This window comes from Crocodylus siamensis, chromosome 5 (assembly GCF_052110815.1).
Source record: "Crocodylus siamensis isolate JL-2025a chromosome 5, ASM5211081v1, whole genome shotgun sequence".
Taxonomy (NCBI): domain Eukaryota; kingdom Metazoa; phylum Chordata; order Crocodylia; family Crocodylidae; genus Crocodylus; species Crocodylus siamensis.
Window position 1 is genome coordinate 80,076,528 of NC_143399.1, and position 18,233 is coordinate 80,094,760.

General features: G+C 43.0%; 1 protein-coding gene across 5 annotated transcripts in view; it reads left to right on the forward strand.

Annotated features, from left to right (window-relative positions):
• The window catches only part of INVS (inversin), a 226,767-nt gene that overhangs the window by 142,072 nt on the left and 66,462 nt on the right, over positions 1 to 18,233 (forward strand). For all 5 annotated transcript variants that reach the window (XM_090049450.1, XM_090049448.1, XM_090049445.1 and 2 more), the window contains 3 exons: positions 10,816 to 10,971; positions 12,381 to 12,610; positions 14,998 to 15,104. In XM_090049450.1, coding sequence (XP_089905576.1) covers positions 10,816 to 10,971; positions 12,381 to 12,610; positions 14,998 to 15,104 — 493 coding nt within the window. The remainder of the gene's footprint in view (positions 1 to 10,815; positions 10,972 to 12,380; positions 12,611 to 14,997; positions 15,105 to 18,233) is intronic.

Genomic DNA, 18,233 nt, shown 5'->3' on the forward strand with positions numbered 1-18,233 from the left:
GCATGCAAGGCCCCCTTTCCACCCCCCAGCCAGGCGACACATATGTGGCCCACACACAGTTGCTGCCAATGCACTGCTGCTGCCAGACCTTGTGCCACTTGCCCACAAATCTGTGTGGGTGGCCATGGGATGGTAGCGTAGGGTGCAGTGGTGGAGTTGCGGCAGCAGCCTCCATGTGTGAACCCCCTGTCAGGCCAGCCAGTGTGTGTGTGGCCCACAGAGTGGCACCCCTGCCCTCATCCCCTTGCCCTGCTCCTGGGAGTGGGCACAGGGGCATGCTCCTCCACTTCTTGTTCTACCCCCCAAGCACCTTACTTTCCCTCACCCTGCCCTGCCCTGCCCCTTGCTCCCCCACACGCTTACTTGTTGGGGTGGGTGTCAGTGTCTGTGTGCACCTTTGTGTTTGTAGGTCTGTGTCTGGGGGGCTGTTGTGAGGGGCATCAGGAGGCCTGTTGAGGTTGTGGCGGGGAGTGCAGGGCACCAGCAGTGCTGTGGGGGCCTTTAATTTTTATCATGGATTTTGGGTTTTTAATCAGAGAACTTGCAATTTTAAATCAGAGAATTTGCGATTTTTAATCAGAGAAAACCAGGATCCCTGCTTATGAGGAAAGACTGAGGGAACTGGGCTTCTAGAGAAGAGGAGACTAAGATGGGATTTAATAGCAGCTTTCAAGTACCTGAAGAGGGTCTTGAAAGAGATGACCAAACAAGGAACAATGGTCTCAAGTTGCAGCAAGGGAAGTTTAGTTTAGATATTAGGAAGAATTTTCTCACTAGGAGGGTAGTAAAACTCTGGAACAGGTTACCCAGAGAGGTGGTGGAAGCTCCATTCTGGGAGGTTTTCAAAACCTGGCTAGACAAAGCTTTGGCTGGGATGATCTAGTTGGGGCTGGTCCTGCTTTGAGCAAGGGGTTGGGCTAGATGACCTAATGAAGTCCTTTCCAACCCTAACTTTCTATAATTCTAAGAAATTCCAAAGTCACTGGCATTAATAAAAAAAACTAATGAATGACAGATCAAGAACCAGAAAACAAGAGAAGGGCAACATAAAACAATGTAAAAATAGAAAAGGGAGAACCTGAAGAATTATAGACCTATCAGTCCAACTTCAATATCTGGGAAGTTATTAAAAAAATATATAAAACAGTCAGTATAAAACAGTCAGTTTAAAAACCTATGGATAATGTGAAGTGATCTGTACTATCCTATATGTATTTATAAAGAACAAATTGCATCAAAGCAACTTGATTCCTTTTTTGACAGGGTTAATACACCTGGAGTTCAGTAAAATTTGACAGAGTTCTACATGTCATTATCATAAGCAAGCTGCAGAAGTGTGAGCTAACTACAGCCACCATTGGGTGGATACATAATTGTTTGAATAACTGCAAGATAAATGTAACTATAAAGGGATAGATTATAGACTTGCAGGAAATCTCAAGTGTCATACAGGGATCTGTTCTTGGCTCAGTGCTGCTTAACATTTTTTCCTGATTTGGGGTGGGAAATGGGGGCCTATAGGATTGTAGACTGGTCAGTCTGACTTCAGTACTTTGGAAGTTATTGGAGCAAATTATATAATACTCAATTTATAAATACATGGAGGAGGAAAGGGTGATCATTAGCAGCTGGCATGGATTTGTTGAGAACAAAGCATGTTAAACCACCTCGATTTCCTTTGACAAGGTAACTTGGTTGGACAGAGGAAATGCAGCAGACATCATATACTTGAGCTTTTGTGTGGCTTTTAATATGTGACATTCTTTTAAGTAAGCTTAAGAAATGATGGCTATATAGAATTACTGTGAGGTGAATGTATAATTAGCTGACTAACAAGCAGAGAGCAATTTTTAATGGATCAATGTCCAAATAACAGGAGTTTTCAAGTGGGATTCTACATGGTCCTGTCCCAGGTTCAGTGCTATTTAACATGTTTGTTAATTTTTTATGTGCCAGAATAGAGAATTTCCTGATCAAGCTTGCAGATGAAAAAATCTGGGAAGGACTGCAAATTCTTTGAAGCATAGGAATAGAATTCTAAAGGATCTTGATAGATTGGAAGACTGCACTAGACAACAGAATAAATTTCAATAAAGGCCAATTTAAGGTACCACCTAGGAAAAAATGACCAAATGCACAAATACAGAATGGGAAATGATTGACTAGACAGCAGCATCATTGAGAAACTTTGGTAGATAACAGGCTTAACATGACTGTCACGGAGCAAGCCCTAGGAGCGGCCGTGATCTCCCTAGTGCCCTCTACCGTGCCAAGTTAACTGTTTAGCACCCTCAGTCTCGCCTGCCACGTCTTGGTGTTATATAACTTTTAAGGGAGGCTGCCTTACTGTTCCCTATAACACGGTGCTCTGTTCGTCCTGGCCCCTATCCTATGAGAGGTGACCCAGTGCGCCCCAGCCTTATGGGCTACGTGTGCCTCCACCCTCCCCTTTAGCACGCCCCAAGTGTCGCAGGTGTACCAGACGTTGACTCTCTGCGCCCTGACTGGCGCTCTGGCCTTGTCACACAACTGGCATCCTGGCTAATGCTCCCGGACTTGTCACGCAACCAGCGCCCTTACTGGCGCTCCTGAGCTTGTCACGCAACTCACGCCCTCTTACTGGTTCCCTTGTATTCGCTGGCCCACTCATGCCGGCTCAATATGCTTGCTTCTCCATAAGTTCACCCCTGCTGGGGCTTCTCCCAGATAGGTAGTTCCCCACTAGGGTCTGTCTCACCAGGGTCACCGCGGGTTCCCCCCCCCGTAGGGTTTGTCTCCGCGCTCCCCACGTTTTTGCCCCGACTGGGCTTCTCCGCAGTCACCGCGCGCTTCCCCACAGGTGCTACCCTGCTGGGGTTTCATCATCTGCGTCCCGCAGTAAGTTCCCCTCACTGGGGTCTCGTGCCCCCTCTGGGGCCTGTCCTGCGCATCTCGTGCTACGCGCCCTCTCTGGGGCCTGTCCTGCGCTCCTCGTACTACTCGCCCACACTGGGGCCTTGTAAAATACCGCCCCACAGAGCTGGGGTCACCAGGAACCCCCACACTCTTGGGTAGCACCCCTGAAATTATCCTGCTAGCCACCCCCACTGGGGTTGGGGTCTGGACACCACCACACGCAGCACTCTCTACCGCGCTAGTTATCCCGATAGTCATCCCCACTGGGGTTGGGGTCGGGACACCTCCCACACGCAGCACTGTCTACTGCGCTAATTATCCCAATAGCCACCCCTACTGGGGTTGGGGTCGGGCCACCCCAAAACGCAGCGCTCTTTACCGCGCTGGAAGCACCCCCACCTTACTGGGGAGCTCCTAGTGGGGCCTCCTCCTTCCCCTACAGCCTCACCCGGTCCTCCGGTGTAATGATAACAAACTAGCAACATAAAGCCCTGAGCCAACCAGATACAACCCAAAAGAAGCCGCCCGGCTATAACCTAAACTCTGCGCCACCTAGGCGCTCCCTCACCTCTCTGCCAGGGTTCTCTTCACCCCCTCTCATCATTATACAAACGCTGGAGTGCTCTGGCTGCTCTACTTAACTCTGGTCTGGTCTGGTCTGGTCTGGTCTGGTCTGGGTCGGCTCGACTTGGTGGCAGCAGAGCTCCTGCTCCTTGGGCTGCCAGAGGGGAACTGACCCTGGCCTCAGCCTTCTCTGTTTATAAAGGCCAGGCCCTGCCCCCTGGTGGTCAGCTGACCCACTCAGTTGCTTTGGCAGCCCCCGGCTGTGCTGCCCTATTGATTGGCAGCTAAGCCCGCATTGCCATTACTAGTAGCGAGCACCCTAGTGCTCCGCTACACTCCTTCCCCCTTAAGTACTTATCCTTCATTAGGAGCGGGGCACACAAGTGCCCAGCGACAATGACATAGAAATATGATGTAGTTGCCAAGAAGGCAGCTGGTGCTGGTTAAGCCTCCAATAGAGTCCTGTATCTGTTTTGGGCATTACATTTAAACAGGAAGTAAACTAGAGAGGATTTGGAGATGCACAACAAAGATGGTAATGGAGGATGGAATGAAAGCCATCTGAGGAAAGACTGAAGAAACAAAATAGATCTAATCTGGAAAAAAGGTCGATGGGATAGCTGTTTTCAAATACTTGAACAGCTGCTATAAAAAGATGGAGAACAAGTATTCTCTTTCGCCAAAGACAGCAGGACAAGAAATGGGGGCGGGGGTTACTGCAGCAAAGCAGTTTTAGGTTAAATCTAAGTAAAAACTTGCAAACAGCAGGAATGGAACAAGATGCCTGGAGTTGTGGAATCTTCCTTTAAGATTTTTATAGAAGGGGTTTGCTAGACATCTGTCTAGGCTAGTTTAAGAACAATGAATCCCGCATTTTTGCAGGGGGTTGAACTAGATGACCTTTGAGTTCCTATGCAATTCTAGGCTTCTTTTATTCAGGGCTATATGGTTTGGCATGGAAATTGATTATTTAACTTTTACTTTGCCTCTTATATGTAAAATGCATTATGAGATATGTCATTATTAAACTGAGTGTTTTTTGAACTAATAAAATGAGAAAATCTTTCTCTCTTACACATTCAGCTATCTATAAATCAAAGAAGATTTTTTTAAGAAAAAACAGAAGCTAACTTAAATTATGCAGAATGTGAACAACAAACAATATAACAAGAAAAATAAACCAAACAGTACAGTGCATGACTTCTTTAGAAGTTATGTCTAGGATCACTTTATTTGTGAGCTACATCTCTCAGATGCTGTAATTATGTGCAGTCACTAGAATTATTAAAGCTCCCTACAAAGCCTTTTAACACTTGTGTAACTTTACAAAGCCTTTATTGAGCTTCTGAGATTATTTGCATGTGAATTTTTTGTTTGGATAACTCAAACTGTTTGTTCTACAAACCTTTTAGTATATGTTAGTCATTACTTTCTGATCTTTACATTTTGGTATGGCCTTTTAATCCAAGGGAATTAGGGTGAAATTCTATTACCATTTGTATGCTAAAGTGGCAGTTTTCTTGCCATACAAATGACCTCTTTGGTGCAGTTTGCAATTATATTTCCCCTGAAGCATGGGTACACAATCATATTCATGCAGACTGAGTATGTGCAGTAGGCTATGCACTGGCCCAGCAGGTACACAGCTGTGCACACTGGTTATGGCCATATAGGTCATGAAGAACCCTGCTATATTTTAGACCCAGTGCCTGAGTGGCTTTATGCAGGAAATAGGAGAGCCAGGTTCTATTTCCCTTTTGCCCAGAGTGCTTGAACTTGCATCTCTTTGATCTCCCGAAACAGTGCACTAACTACCTGGCTATAGGTTAGGCACTATCCAGTGTCTTCTTTGAAACTAAGTTACTGTCCCTTGCATTTAATAGTCATTTGCTAAAATGGACAGAGGGCAATGCAGTGGGGAAGTACATAAAGTGAAATAGAATTGTGTCATTAATATGCAAAAAAATTCCCAAAATGTCCATTAATGCAAAACTCTTGTTGAGTTAATGTAATGGTTAAGAAGTTCAGAATTATGCCACTGCTCTCTCATGCCTTTTCAACGAAAAATTGGCCACATTGCATCTATGTATGTTACAGCAGAAGAGTTACCATATTCAGTTCATATGGCATCTTGTTAGCAAATAGTCATTTATGTACACTGCCAGTAAATCACACCCTTGTTTCAGATCTCCTTTTTTTTCTGGAGGCTTTAGATGTTTCCAGAGTTTTTGAGAAAGCAGGGTTGTACTCTACTAGAAAATAGTACCCCCTGCCCAAGTATGCTAGGATACAGTTGCTGTGGGAACCAAAAGTTTGTATTTCATGACTTTTGTGCACAAGCTGGATAAAGCTCAGCTGTAACGTTACATTAACATCGTTTTTTGCATTTACTTATAAAGAGGAAAATCTCCATCAAGACGTTCTCTATTGTTTAGGAAAATGACACCAAGGAAAAGGAATTTCACTTTTCTCAGAGATCAGCACTGCAGGGGCAGCTTTATAGCTTTGCCGTCACTGAGTGTGTACAATGGTGAGGGCTCTGTCTGTCGGTGGAACAAAGATTTTATTGTGACCAGCTGGCTGAAGAATTTCTTCAGTCACCGTGACTCCATCACAGAAAATTTGGCTTACAAGAAAATACTGAGCACAGAGTGGGAAACAAGATGCCTACATCAGAATGAGTGATGGAGGGAAAGAACCAGGCCAAGCTGACACAGCAGCTGTTTTTCTATTGTATTGTTACATATGCCCCATATGTCATCTGATTGAAAAGTTTACTGTGTTAGATTTCATATGTAGAAATATACAGAAAAGCAGAACTTAAGGTTTTTTCTGAGGTCAGAATATGAAAACAAGACTTGTCCAAATATATTATACAGCAGAGACTTCACTGTCAAATGATCATTTATAGTTCCATACCCGGCCAAGCTACTAGAGTAGAGACAGACATTACACATAAAACAGTTTAAGTGATCAGAAACCAGTTTAAACCTGTAACAGAATAGATGTTCAGTGCACATAAAACCAGTTTGAAAATTGCTAAAATTGGTTTGAGATAAACCTGGTTGAATGTAATATCAGACTGAACTGATTTGGGTCAAACTGGTTTATGCAATGTCTGTCCCAGACCTCTTCATGGTTTAAGTTAAATCAGAGTCCTCAAGCATCCTAGATGTTTTGTAACCCTGAGTGGGGCTCTGCTCTCTGCTCCAGCCCAGGAGGGCTGGCCCGCCCCTCGGCTCCCTGGCTGGAGCTCCGGCAGAAACTGAAGGTACAGCAGTGTCTGACTGGCTTCTTCATGCTCCCACCCCACCCCTCATAACTCTGTGCTAAAGCAGGAATTCCCCCCTCCCCTCTGCCTTACACAGATACCACTCAGCATTAACTAGCATATGACATGCTGGCTACGGTCCATGCTGTGGGAGACAGGACAAAGGCAGACAGGACAGTGTTGGCTTAGGGCTTTTTGGAGCTAATCAACAGGTAGCTTGTAATGTCCCCCCATTCCTTCCTTGGAAAAAATTGTTTAAGAAGAGCTTGAACTAATGAGAGAGGCTTTTATTTTGTTTGATGGGCTGATAAATGCTAACAACTCCCTGTGTAACTCCCTGGTGTGTAACTCAATGCTGTGTTATCAACAATGGGGTGGGAACCCCTGCCTAACCAAAACATCATGCCAGGGCCTGGCCTTAGGTCAGCATTATGGAAGGGAAGGGAGGGCTGCTCTAGCATTCCCCGCCCCCCCCAGCTTCTAACCTGAGCCACTGCAGGCATGTTTCTGCATTTCTTCAGTCTTGAGGGGATGTCTGTACAGTTACAAACCAGTTTAGCCTACCCAGGTTAAATTAACCTGCAAAGATGGAATCAATTCAGGCTCAGGCTTTTTGAATGTCTGTCCCTAGCCCTAGTGAAGCTTTCAGCACTTTTGAGTTCCTTTCATTAGTGTTACAAAAGCTCTTGTACCATTTAGTAATTTTTATCCATGATAGCATTGATATGATTTTTAAAAAATCTTTTTTTGATAAAAAAATGTGCATCAGAGCTAGCATCTTGTTCTGTAGAAAAATGAGGACTGATACTATGGTTTCAGGTATGATGGTAGCAGACTTTTGCTGGATTTGTTTTACTAGCTCTTTTTAAACTCTGTAAACCAAATTGCAGCCTTTAGAATAGGAATGTGGACTCACCAGCAACAAAGCCAGGAGCAGAGGTGAAGTGGCCACAGTCTGTGCCCTGGGTGGCAGGGGCTGATTTCAAAAGCAGTTGTAGCTGGGCCAGCAACAGCTGCCATTTTTGCACTTCCTCTTAAATGGGCACCCAGGACTTGCGCCCCAATTACCCACTGCTTATTACACTATTGGTAATGAGGCGCTCAACCTATGTCAAACAAATAGGCATAATACTTCAAAATACTGGTCGCTGCAGCTATCTGCAATAGTGTGCAGCAGTTAATTCCTTCAGCACTGGCCCTTATATCTTATATTGCAGATACCATCAAGCTCTCCTTCAACAGCATTAAAGGAATGTAAGGTACAGAACTGCAGCTCTCCCTCCACAGGGACACAAAAAGTGGGCATGTTCTCCCCCTGTGCTCTACCATCTGCCCCTGACGTACCTGCTGTGGAATGGTCAAAACCTGGCACTCCCTATTTTTTTCCTGAGACAATTAGAAACACCCAAACACTGCTGGAGGCCCATTATTTTACTCTCTGAATAAAGCAAATTTTAAATAAAGCTGGATTAGGTAAAGGAAGTTATAAGTTAACTTATGAACTGTCAGTTGAAGCTTATACATTCATTTAAACATTAACTTATACATTATGTATAATGTATATATATATAGATTATGTATTTAATCTAACATGGCTGCAATTTACAAACATGCATTTTTGTTATGCAAGAAAGAGGATTTGGTAATATCTTTGATTGGACCAAGTATATGGCTGGGCATTTGGTACTCAAAAAGTTGTCTAATGTCTCTTCCAAATACAGAGATGCTACTGAACAAAACTTGCTTCTCACAAATATCCTAGGTCATCATAGTTGCAACAATACTGTGATCCTATTTCATGTTTATATGTTCATTCTTACTCATTCAGAATTTGTGTCATCAGAGCAGTAATTTGTTAGTGAAACTAAACTATACTAAACTAGTATTTAACACTATTTTCTTTTATGATTCAACTAATTATTTGGATTTATAAATATTAAGAACTCCAAAGCACTTAAAATCTTTATTTTGAGTAAAACTCCAAAACATTTTCTTTCCATTTTAACAAATCTTTTGGAATCTTATTACTCTGTGAGGTCTGACCCTCCATAAAAAGCAATCCACAGCTAGCTAAATTTTCATTTTCTATAATTTTTCATCAAGTCCACATGAAAACTTCAGAGGGATGAAGTTGTGGCTGATAGCGATCTTATTTACAAGTCAGTGAGTACATGTGTGCTTTACTGCTGTTGACTAATTAGCTCTGCAGTAAAGCATCACTGTCCACATGTGCACTGCTATTAGGGCACAGTAAATTAATTAACTCTGCCATAATATCTTATGGCAGAGTAATTGACTGCACTCGAACGTTTGTGGACAGTAATCGCTGGGTGCAAAGTGCACCCGGTTAGCCCAGGCAGTTAGGGGTCAAACCCCCAAGTCCTGCCTGGCACCACCTGACACCACTACCTGCAGCCTAAGGCTGAACCCCTGTGTACCCTGCCAGCCCAGGGCTGTTCCACCCCAGCTGTAATTGCTGTGGTCCCAGCTGCACATGTAGACACTGCACCCAGGACAAGTTAGCTAGCATGAACTGCTCCAAAGCGTACGTCACTTTAGCATGTGTAGATGCATGCAGTGACAGCTTAAGATCCTCCAACAGCTCCAGGCTCTGCTGAAGTGTTTGTGTTGTGGGCAAAATACAGCCTACAGGCTGGTTCCAACCCACCAGCTGATTGGATATAGCCCACAGGCAGGCACCCACCAATTAACTGTATCCAGCCTGGCAGTGGCTGCCCCTGCTGTGCTCTGCATGGGGCTGAGTCCTGCCCATTCCCACTTGGGGCAACAAATGCTGCACTCCCAGCCTCCCCCACTGAAGGGCTCCAGTCCTGGCCAGCAGGCAACAGTTTGTGTATGGCTGGGTGGAGGAGCCCAAGAATGGAGGTGGGATGTGAAGGAGCCCAGCTGCTCACAAAGCCCCGCCAGGCTGGCACAGGACAGGCAGGTGGGGTGGGAGCAGCAGCAACAGCAGCTGGAGTTGGCACGGGTTCTGCTGCAGCCCCATCAGGCAACCATGGGATAGGGAGGTGGGGTGGGAGCAGCAGCAGGAGCCAAAGCGGGCTCAGCTACACCTCTGCTGGGCAAGCACAGGACAAGCAGATGAGATGGTAGCAGCAGCAGGAGCCAGCGCAGGCTTGTCTGCAGCCCTGCAGACATGGGACAGAGACCAAGAGAGGTGGTCTCCACTCTCCTGAAGGCTTCCCTTGCTGCCTGCCTGTGGCAGCTGCTTTCCCACCCCTTTGCAGTGCACTGTGAGCCTGGCAGGCAGTGGGCAGGAGAGAAGCTGGGAGGGGGGTAAGCCCCCCACATGTGCATGCCCAACCCCCCGACACTCCCGCACACCCCCACATACCCACCCATACACCCACACACACCCTACACATACACCAACCCCCACAAACACACACATCCCTCTCACACGCTCCCCCATGGCCCCTCACCGCTACCATGCCCACATATACACCCCATACCCCCACACACATTACATACCCACACACATCCCACACATACACCCCCCATGCCCACCATACCCCACTCCACGCATGCACAAACCACATACTCCCTCAACCACTGCCCACATACACCCCCATAACCCCCCATACTATATACAAGGAAGCCCCCACCCAAAGAAGAATTTCCTGGGTAAGGAGAGACTTCCAATGGCAAAGGTCAGGGGTTAGGGGCGGGACTTCTGGTCCCAAGGTGGTGACCAGGGGCAGGACAACTGCCAAGGGGTGGGGATACCCTTATGGCCTTCAACAGCTTGCCAAAACTCACGAAGCGGCTTTCCAGGATTAAATAATTGCCTACCCCTGGTATAAACCCTTCTTAATTCTGGTGAGGTTAAAGTCTTTGTTTTCATGAATTAAAAATGTCCATCAGAGATGGACATTCTGCTTTGTTATACCATGTATATTTTGTGGTTTTTGTGTGGTAAGGGAAAGCAGTGATTGTGTGTCATTTTAGCCATTCGCAGTTTTATGACTGCAAAGCAGTTCTTTTCATCAACATGATTTAAAAGAATTATTATTTTTGACCTGCTCCATTCCGGGGTATTTTGATTTTCTTCCTTTTTCTTTCAGCCTTACATGCAGCTGCCCTTTCTGGCCATGTCAGCACTGTGAAATTGCTCTTAGAACATAACGCACAGGTAGATGCTACTGATGTCATGAAACACACTCCTCTTTTTCGAGCCTGTGAAATGGGACACAAAGAAGTGATACAGACGCTTATTGAAGGTAAAGTGGCACAAATTTACAAACCCATTCAGAATTAAAAGACTTCTTTTTTTAGGCTCTGAAATAACTCACGTTGCTGGGTCCAAAGTTAACCCTGTAGACCAGGGGCATGCAAAATCTGGCCCACAAGCCAAATCAGGCCACAGTAGACTCCATTTCCCAGCAGCCCCTGCCCACCTCACTTTGCCCAATTTCCATGGAGACCCCAGGAGTGACATTGCTATGACAGCACAGAGCCAGGGTGCCTGGGCAGGGAGCTGAGCTGGTACTGGGATCTTATGGTGACAATGTGGTCCAGAGCCGAAGCAGAGCTGCGATCCAATACCTGCATACCCCGGGCAGAGGCATGCAGGAAGTGGATCATGGCTCTGTCCTGACTCCAAACCATGCTGTCACTACTGCAAGATCCCAGCCCCGGTTGTGGAGCAGCTCCCTGGCCAGCCACATGCCCTGCCAGTGGTGCTGGGGCTGTTGTCCATGGAAACCCTAGCCCCATGCTGTCATGGCTCTGCTAGGGTCTCCATGGAAACGCTGCAGTGATGTGGGCAGGGCCTGCTGCTGGGAAATGGAGTTGGGCTGCTAGCTATGTCTTTCATTTTGCCCATCCCTGCTGTAGACAGTAGCATATGGATGGATGTGTGAGTTGGGGCACAAGTCCCAGGGGAAAGGGGCATAAGAATGAAGCAGGGGTGCCTCAGCCTCCCATTCTCAACTCACCCTGCAAATTTCAGCACCAGCCCTGGCAACAAGCAGCAGCAGCAGCAAAGGAACGTGTCATTGAGTGAAGGACATTCTGGGAAATGTAGATCTGTTGAGCAGTAGCAGCTGGACTTCACAGCTTCTGGAGGGATATTTTTTTGCTGCCCAAAAAGGGAATTTTTGCCTGTTCAGCACTGGTTTCTTTGGCAAAAAAAATGAGGTGACATCTTCCCTCAGCAGCAGCAAACTCAGTTTCTGCTCCTGCGCACTGACCACTACCAGTGCCTACCAAGTCAAAGCAAAGAACTTGCAAGAGTTCTTTTGACTCTAGACTTTTTTAGACTCAAGGTACCCTTCATTAGACTGAGGACACTCCCCCATAACTTTTGTAAATTGAGTGGCACCCCATTTCAAAAACAAATTTAATTATTACAGTGCTTACCTCCTTGTAGGGGGGTCAGGCAATGGGCCATGTGTTTGACACCCCTGAGTTAGATGACCATCTCCTACTGAAACTCCTAAGCACTCCAACCATTTTTGGAAAATTGGACTTAAGTTCTTACGTTGCTTGGACACTTCTGAATTTTTTACAGTATTTCTCTAATTTATTATATGTATTCTGGGAATAACTTATTTTCCACTTCCTCTTATGTGCAAGACTTCTGGTTTTTTTACTTCGAATGTTCAAATGTTGTGGGTTTTTTTTACAGGGGGAGCAAGAGTAGATTTGGTTGACCAAGATGGCCATTCTCCCCTTCACTGGGCAGCTTTGGGAGGAAATGCTGATGTATGCCAAATACTGATAGAAAATAAAATCAACCCGAATGTGCAGGATTATGCAGGAAGAACTCCCTTGCAATGTGCTGCATATGGAGGCTACATTAACTGCATGGTAGTGTTACTGGAAAATAACGCAGATCCAAATATTCAAGATAAAGAGGTGTGTATTTTTTTCCCCCTAGTTGCCTTTCCCTGTGGGGCATGGTCCTTTTCCTAAGATCTTCTGAGTACATATTAACAAACAACTTCCCTGATGTTACAATAGCCAGTCATTTATAGTGCCCTCATCTTCCATACTTTTACCTATGGCAATATTATACAGCGTTCTTGTGTTGCAGGTATTGTATATGTGAAGGTTGCAAGTGGCAGTTTTGGTGCCTCCTTGGATAAATGGTTGCCTGTAAATGCAGAAGAGTAGGCTTGATGGCTTAGGAGGCCCCTTATGATCTTTTGTTTCTGAGGATCCTTTTCTTTTCTGCAGCATAATATCCTTATCTATTTGCACCACTGGTATGGTGCTTTTGTGTTTACTCTTTTGAAGGGGAAAGACAAGTAGCCTTAGGAGAATGTTCCCTTTTTAAATTTGGTTTTAGGTTGGAGCATGAACTGAAGGTGCACATTTTTCCATCTTTTTGACATTTTTGTACCAACCTATATCCTTAAGAGGATCCTTTCTAAAACTTTTTGTTCTTTACTTGATTTTAATTCTTTTCTAACTGAAAAGCTTGACAGTTAATGGAATGTTTCTCCCCAGCATACATGAATGAGGGTAGAGCAAATTTGACCAGAAACTTGTCCTTAATGGTGAAAAACATTATACTTTTGTATAATGTATGTTCCTTTGCTCTGACTCTCAGACAACAAATGAAATTTGGTGCCAGAATAGATTTTGTACGATAAAAGAAAGTCTTTGTTGGTGTACATTCATATAGTTCTGTTGAGATCAGAACAGCACCAATTTATACCAATAGGGTTTGCTAACCAATTTGCTAACCTTTTGCTTCAGTCTATAATATATACTACTTTATGCCATATTTGACCCATTCCTTTCTTATCTAAAAATTTGGAAATGCAACATGTTAATAGCCTCTTGAATATTCAGCTGCACTGATAGCTGGAAAATTGTTACCTGAGAACCAAATCCTGGGTCTTGGTGTCAGCTGCTTTCTGGGAATTCAGGCAGACAAGGTTCTTTGGGTAAATGTGATATCTTTCATTGGACCAACTAAATAGTTGGGAAAATATTTCACAGAAGGGCACAAGCACCCTTCTTCAGGAATAGGGAGAGTCTGGTGGTGTTTGTGTATTCTCCTGGGTGGGATAGAAGCTTAAGCCAATATGCAAAATGCAGGTCTGTGAAAATGCAAGTGCCTGGCAGGAAAATTCAGAGTGGGTAGGAGTTAATAGGTGCGAGAGGTAGAGGTTGCGGGGGGAGGAGAGGGGAATGTTGACTGGTGATAAAATGTAGCTGGTAAAATGTAGAGGTTACCTGAGGTTATGGAGAGTTCTGGGAATTCAGTCATTTGAAACAGCAAGATAATTGTGCCAATAAATCAGCTAAGGATTTTCCTGACATGGAAACCATGGGAGGTCCAGAACTGGCATTGGAAGATTTGGCCAATAGGATGCCCCTTAATGCTTTCTATGCACATAGGATGTTTTTGCCTGTCAGTTTTGAGGAGGAGTGCACAATATTATACCTGATCTTTGTCTCAATAGTACTTCTCTCCCAGGCATGACTTAGAAGCACTTCAGAGTTATCTCTGTGTCATCCAGACTTTTTTTAATGTGTTTTCAATAGATTTGTAGCACTGTAGAACAGTTCATTGTCTGCTCACTTTTAAGCTACTTGAAAGTACTACACATATTACCCTAAGCACTACATCCATACCCTACATTCCAAAGAGTAGTTTCATAGTTTCATAGTTGGCAGGGTCAGAAGGGACCTAAGCAGGTCATCAAGTCTGAACCCCTGCCATGGGCAGGAAAGAATGCTGGGGTCAAACGACCCCAGCTAGGTGATTATCTAGCCTCCTTTTGAAGATCCCCAGGGTAGGGGTGAGCACTACTCGTAGGTGGAGCTATTTCAGGCCCTCAAAAGCCTAATTTCAGGTGGGCAGAAAGGAAGTTTAAAACCAGATTAGGGATAAACTCTGCACTTGTGAAGGTTTGGTCCTGATCTGTCATTAAAAAAAAACCTTTTCAGTGGCTTTCACTTTCATATATTCTAGTTTTAAACGGCAAAATAGACTTTGGAACCATTTATCTAGTCTAATGTCTAGCTGAGCACTGAACAATACTACTTATTGCAAAGCCAGAATTTTCCATCTGGCAACAGGGAGGTAGGTGATAATAAACTTCTAAACCCTGAAGAAGAATGACCTGCATTTAGAAGCTTGTTTAAATCTATCCAAACCATGTAGTTGGTCCAAAATAAAAGATATCAGCAACAAAAATCTTTACCCCTTATATATTTCCTGGCCCATCACAGCTACAAACACTTCAACACTTCTTTATATATTTTTGTTGTGTTGCTATTGTTTATAGGGAAGGACTGCCTTACACTGGCTATGTAATAATGGGTACCTGGATGCTATAAAGTTGCTGCTGGGCTTTGATGCTTTCCCTAATCACATGGAAAACAGTGAAGAAAGGTACATTTTATTATATATGTTGTTTTCTAAATTATCAGGCATGCTAGCCTCTGGTTTGAGTGTCAGATTTAAATATCACATAAGAAGCATGAACCTGATCACGTCTAAAAAACACTGGTATAGTTTTAGGGCAGCAAATAATATGAAAACCTCTCTGTTAAAATCTCCATTTGTCACATACAACTTTTCAGACTCTGGTTATAGGTCTCTTGTACTTTTAGGCTGTGGTCTTGCAAAGACATCTGCATGTAACTGATTTTACCCTCTGTGAGTTACACATTGTAGCCAAAGGTTGCCTTTGCAAAGTTAGGCATGAACATAAAGCTTTGCAGAATCAGCACCGTGGACAAGAACAGTGACATATTTGTGGAATGTTACATGCCTAATACATCTTAACAGAGTTAGAAAAATGAGTCCTTTCCCTTTTGTCCACCTTGTTCCTAGGTCATTCTTTTTCATATATCCATTTAATACCGCCAATCCTCTTTCTAGAATTATCTTCCATCTTCTTTCTTCTACATTTGCACTGAAAATGAAGGATGCAAAGTTGACACCATATGCATATGGTGGCAGTCCTGCTTCCGTTTAAGTTAAATTTATTCGGGGCAATCAGGTAAAAAAAGAAGGGAAATTGTAATTAAAAATAGTCATTGCAAATTACCTGGTGGTTTAACTGTATTTCTGATGTTCCAGCTGAAGAGAAATTCCTTCATAATTATGGGGAGGTAATAAATTTGCATCTGTTTTCTTTGTTTCTGACTGACAGTTTTTAATAATACAGTTTTAAAAAATGATTTAGGTTGTGATAGTTTAAAGTGGTCATGTGACTGTGTCAGTAATTAGCAGTAGCATGCATTTGGTGGCTCTTTTAAAGAAGATGACCTCATCACAATCATAAAAAAATATGGATCAATATGCCAAATAAATTTGAATACATCAACATTTTAAAAACCATTAGAATTATTTAAAATCTGATATATACTAGTGTTGTAGGGGTTTTGGCTTCCATCCTGTTCCCCTTATTTTTTTTAATTGCCTTGTTTCCCCCTATCATTTATCTTTTGTTCCCTATTGACCACTGAGACCTTGCTCCCCCTCTTGCTTAGCAATTTACTTCCATTTTTCTATTGAAAACTACAATTGAAGGCATGAAGTAGCTCCCAGGTATGTTCTTCTAATGTTTTCTATAGTGATTTTCAGTAGAAAATGAAAATAAACAGCTGTAATTTAATTTCTTTTAATTTAGATGAATAAAAACAGCTACTGTATCAGAGGACTGGGCAGCTAGCTGGGATTCTACCTTTTTATAAGAAGTGCGTCAGTGGTGCTCAAACTTCATTTTTACCTTAGTAATACCATAACCATTTTGTTAGTGTCTAGGGAGCATTACTGTTCCACTCCTGGCATTGGCATGCACTTGTACCCCTATATTTTAGATTCAGATATACCTCCACCCTATGAAAGCCTGATCCAATATAAGAGTGGCCTAACTGTAGCATATGAGCCACTATTTGACTCCTGAGAAGCATACGTGCAGCTCCTGAAGAAAGACAAGTTAAATAAAAACATTATTTTGGTCTTTATCTGTTTGTTTACTCTTTCCTATTTTTTATTTTCTTCAGATCTTGCTTTTAATTATTCTGAGAAGTCACTGCATGACAAATTATTATGTGAACTGGGGTGCAGTGCATGGATCATTGGCTCTGAGCCACATGCACCTTGAACATTTTGAGTCCTGCAAGCTACCAGATGTATGAAGTTTTTTGGTTTGCAGTAGTAAGGGTAGGAAACTTGGCCGTTCTTGATTTAAGACATGATCTGGTAACTCCATTCTTACTTTTTCTGTGGTTATTTCTTTGTCTGCTAAAAGACAAAGACATTAAATTTAAAATGGAACTACATTAATAAAGCATTACATTTGAGAACATAAATGCACAAACCATAAGAAATTAAAATATTCCAGCAGCAGTAATATTATAATAACTCAACCACATTATAGATACTGCAAGCCACACATTTAGGAACATAAACACTAGTCTTATAAATTCATATGCCATTCTGTTAATGGGAACTTTAATTTTTGTATTTCCATGTCTGCAAATATTTGATCTATCAATCTACTGCATTGGCAGTGATGTTACATTGTATGATTTGCCAAATGGTGTAATGAGTACTGTAGGAAATTCACACAAGCAACCCTGAAAACACCTTTTCTTGCAAATTGTGCTTACACTCACAAGAGTGACATTTGCTATCACAAATAAATTCCCATTGAAGCAGGGGTGAGGGAATCTGAAAAATGGTGGCATCATAATTTGCTTTTGATGGATTGAATATTTACAAATCACATTCACCAGTGTGAAGGTATTATGTGCAGTGCCTTTATGCCAAGGAGACCTTCCTTTGCTATTTTGTAATAGGGCTTTCTAGGGGAAGTTTAATAGCTCCCTATTTTATCTTTATACAATGACAAAAATAGACTATTTGGTTTAGATTTAATATTCATAAATCAAAAATAGAAACATTTGTAAACCTTAGCCCAAAATCTTAGATCTTACTGAGGGTAAATTTAAATAAACCAGATGTGTCTAAATCAACACATTTTTAAACAAGATAATGCTAACAATCTTTTAAGGATTCCTTTTTGAAATAACATCAAGCTGTAATATAATACTATTTTCTCCTGGGTGATAGGATATTTTATAATGTATCTCCTTATTATAATCCTCTCTTCTAATTTCCTCATGTCCTTTTTCATAGATTTTTGATAGATCACATTGGTGATCCAAGTAAACACAATTTGTTGCTATTGCTGTGTCATGTAAGGCCATGATAGCTGATGTTTGATTGACATCTTCCTGCCAAATTACCCTTGGTAACTCTAGGATGTTGTGCTTTGCTGTAAAAAGACAAAGTTGACATGATCCAGAAATGTCTACTTCCTAATGTCCAAAAAAAGGAAAAGGTAACACAACAGGATAATGGGCACTGTATGAAGTGAACATAAGTAACTGTGAATGATGCCATTACTCTCACAAATAACCCCAGTGGAATCAGTGACCATTTATACATGTGATCCAGGAGGCAGGGGTGGGGGAATGATGCTTTAATCAGAGCAGCTCCAAGTAG